Below are 4,002 nucleotides of genomic sequence, written 5' to 3'. Positions count from 1 at the left end.
GAAAGTAACCATGTTGTTGGTACAAAGGCCTCAAAGAATCTTAGTTTAATGAATTTAAGTGTTCGTGGTTGTCATTGCAACTTCCCTACTGATTAAGTGCCCCTATGCATGTGAAAACGGTCTCTGCTGCCCTAACCGAGTTCCCACCTTAACACCACACTTTACTTCCTGAAGCAAAGACAACACAAGTGTTTTCAGGTAACTTCCTCTCTTGCTCTCACTTTCTCTGTCCTCATGACCAGGGCTTGAGTAACAACTGAGGTAAAATTAGAGGTAACAGGTGACACATCTGTCTGTGCATGTGGTGGGTGGGTCAGGTCAACACGAAAAACAAACCATTTGAATCTCAGAATCTCTTGTCTGTGGGTGTATAAGTGTGTGTGCCGTTGGGGGTGGGTGGGGTTTCAGTCAAGAGTTTTACATTTACTAAAATATACCAATTAAAATTATAACAATCATATATATAAACATCTTTAGTTTTTTGTTTTTTTCTCTCTCTCTGAATGAAAAATTAAATAATAAAACAAACGCGGAAAAAAAAGTAATCTTGAAACAGTGTACACATCATTGTCGTCGTTGCCTCTCCTTCTATGGTTTAGTTATGTCTCTGCCCCGTCCTAAACGCTTGTTCGGCTGACCCTCCAGTAAGATCCACGGTGTATGAAGGCTCCAGGTGAATCCCACAGAGCCTGGTCTAAGTTGCGGCTCTAAGAGCGGCGCGCCCTGCAGCAGGCATGGACCAGCGGAGGAAGGTCCCAGGTGGAAGAGAGACAGAGAAAGAGAGCGGAATGCAGTGGAAGGCCATGTGCCGGGCTTCAAAGGGCCACATCAGAAATCTGGGTCTTCCCAGATCCCGCCTTCCCCCAACAGCTAAGCACCGCCGTCCTCAGTCCTTACAGGTGCCGTCTCTCTTGGCTCTGTTCGACTACTGGGTGAAATAAGTGAACCGTGCCATGCCGTGAAACAAATTTCACGGGTTCTCTATTTGTTTCCATAATGCTATACGGCTTGGTTTCAGATAAGGTTCTCAGAACCTAATTTGAGCCCTTCTCAGGAGGTGGTACTAACTGATGGGAACCCAGAACTCAGAACCCTTACTTAAAATGTTTCTAAAATAGTGAAAATAGCAGATCTACAAGCTCACCGACATGTTGTGAGCTTGTAGATCAGCTATAGATATATATTTTAAATTTGTTTTTTGTTTTTTAAGTACCTCCACCTTCAGGAGTGGTTCTGTTAAACGTAAACAGGAAACCATCACAGAACTTCACAGGTTCTGGAAACTTTCAGGTTATGGAAGGTTCTAGGTTACCCTTCATAGTCAAAAAGAGACAAAAGAGAAAGAGAAAGGAATGGAGAGGAAGGCCATGTACGGGGCTTCAAAGGGCCACACCAGAGCTCTGGGTCTTCCGAAAGCACCGCCTCCCAGATCCCGCCTCCCCCAACAGCTAAGCACTGCCATCCTCAGTCCTTACAGGTGCCATCTCCCTCTGCTCTCGCCGCCCAACGCCCCCCCCACACAGGTCAGAGGTGATCCTTCCCACCTTACCCAACCCCCCCCCCCCCCCCCCGGCCTGGCTTCATCGGACCGCCTTGTGCTTTCCGCCGCAGCAGCCACACCGCTCCCCGCACTGCAGGCATGCGCGCAAAGGCAGGTAGCAGCACATGCAGGGCACGAAGAGTGACAGGGCCAGCAGCGCCAGCCAGCGGGCACAGCAGAGGGGGTGCGGGTGACCCCCCAACGAGTCCTCGCACGAGCAGGGCTCCCAGAACTCGCCCTCGGAGTCCGACATACAGTGGTAGAGCAGGCTCTCTGCACACCACACACAGGTCCACTGGCGCAGGCAGTGCAGGGCCGGATCCGGCGCGTCCCGACAGCGGCCGCGGCCGTTCTCTGAGGCGCTGAAGACGGAGCGGCAGTACACACAGCGCGACGAGCACGAAGACGAGCCCTGGGGACAGGGGCTGTCGTCGTCTGGGGAGATGGCCCCCGCATCGCCGGCACCGGCCCCTCCCCCTCTTTTCCGAGTCCGCGATCGGGGCGTGGCCAGTGAGGAGTGGATGCAGCAGGGGGAGGACGAGCCCTTCCCCGTCTCCTGGGGCGAGCCGGCACCTGACGACACACCCGACACAGCGTTGGGCGCAGACACGCAGGTGGGCGACGAGGGGGACAGGCGCTGTGAGCCTTTGCTGTCCAGGCTCACCGTCACCTCGCAGCCCGCCGTGCCCACGCCGGCCAGGTCCTTTTCGAAGCGCACCACGCACAACTCCGGCTTGTCCGGTACCACCACACCCCCCGTCAAACCCCCGACCATAGTCCTGGTGGCCCCCGCGCGCCGGTAGTCCTCATAACCGCGCGAGCCCCATAGGTCCTTGCAAGGGTCCAGGCTGCGCAGGTCTCCCTCCTCCAGCAGAGAAATGGTGGGCGACAGAGGGGACCGAGGAGATGAGGAGGCAGGGGGGCCCGCAGGAGGAGTAGGTGGAGCAGGGGGAGGTGGCGGGGGAGCCGGGGGATTCAACACAGCCGTCGCTTGCGTGAGCTGGTGCTGCGCAGGCCTAGCGTGGATCTATATGGGAAGAGAACGAGTAAATGGGGGAGTACTGGATAGCAGTGTCAGTGAGACAGAAAGTAGACTTAGGAGTGATTATTTTGTGCGATTAATTTGCATGAATTTAAACTGCTGTTTGTGTTATGAATACATGCTGAGCACGATTATCACACGTTTTTTCTTTCTTTCTAAACAATGCCAATTTAATTTAAATTAATTCATCAACGGTCAACCTATATGAATGGAGGCATCACCAAAATAAAAGTTTGATGTAATTTAATCGTGGCGCACTTTCTTCGCTCCTGCTGTGTAATGACCTTTATGCAGCAGTTGTCAAATCCAGTGGATTTGAGGCCGTATATTCAGGGACTAATTTAGACCTGGGACAGCAGTGAGTAACATAATTAACTGGCTGGTAGAATAGAACTAACAGTAGTCTGGGTACACCGGAACAGAGTTGAGAACCAGTGGAAGACAGTTGTAACAATCAAGTCAAACATGGGAACAGATAGATCAATGTAATTAATTACATTGTGTCCCTCACTCCCTCACTTTAACATTTATGTGGTCTTCGTCTCTGTGAAGTACCAGCAAGGAGTGATTTTGGTCTAGTACAGTGGTTCCCAAACTGGGGGTCCCCAAATTATTTTGGGGGGTCCCCAGTTGATTAGCTTAATGTGCAACATTGTTTTCTCACTCAGCAGTAAACAAACCAACATACAATATAAGTGTATACAGGGTATCTGCACATTTCTAAAGTTACAATTTAATGACTTTTAAGACCTTTTTAATACCAAATATTAATATTATATCAAATATTATGTAAGAAAGAGGCAAACATGTGTAAAATAGCCGACCTGTAAGCTCACAATGCCTCACAGTGTGAGGCGTTGTGAGCTTGTAGTTTGGCTATTTTCACAATATTTATCAAACTTTAGTCAAACTAAATGTAATGCCAACAATTCCAAGTGCTTGTCAGGGTGGGGGGTCCGTAGTTAAAATATGATTATTTTGGGGCTTGCGGCCTGAAAAGTTTGGGAACCCTTGGTCTAGTACCTGGGCAGGTGTCTGAGTGGTGACAGCATGGCCGGATGCAAAACTGAACTCTTCGGGTCGCACGAAGCAGGCGGAGGATGACTCGCTGGTCACTATGGTGACGGGTTTGGGAAGCATTTCCTTCCTGCTGTTGGACGACGACTCACTTCCTGTATGGGACTGACACAGGCTGCATGTCATTAGAGCTGTACAATAATAATAATTTTATATAGTAATACTAGGTAACTTTTTCCAAAAAAACTAAAGTTACATTTTATATCTTTTGTGAGTGGCAAATGTTTCACAACACCCATTCCATGATTTTCACCCCAGAAAGCCTTTTATAAACATATGTTCTATTGAAAGTGGACATGGGCGTCTTTCCCGCGAAAATGACGTAATCCGGACGGAAAACGGA

At 49.7% G+C, this 4,002-nt stretch overlaps 1 protein-coding gene across 1 annotated transcript; it reads right to left on the bottom strand.

Annotated features, from left to right (window-relative positions):
- Positions 1-1,580: 1,580 nt before the first annotated feature.
- spred3 (sprouty related EVH1 domain containing 3) lies at positions 1,581-3,785 on the bottom strand (the record flags this gene model as incomplete). Its single annotated transcript, XM_084064513.1, has 2 exons — positions 1,581-2,567; positions 3,606-3,785. The coding sequence occupies 2 exons, from the start codon at positions 3,783-3,785 to the stop codon at positions 1,581-1,583; spliced, it is 1,167 nt and encodes a 388-aa protein (XP_083920639.1).
- Between the last annotated feature and the right edge of the window lie 217 nt (positions 3,786-4,002).

The sequence above is a fragment of the Gymnoscopelus microlampas genome (genome assembly GCF_963454915.1).
Source record: "Gymnoscopelus microlampas genome assembly, chromosome: 8".
NCBI lineage: Eukaryota > Metazoa > Chordata > Actinopteri > Myctophiformes > Myctophidae > Gymnoscopelus > Gymnoscopelus microlampas.
The sequence above is the reverse complement of the archived record's forward strand: the minus strand, read 5'-3'. Positions and strand labels throughout refer to the sequence as shown.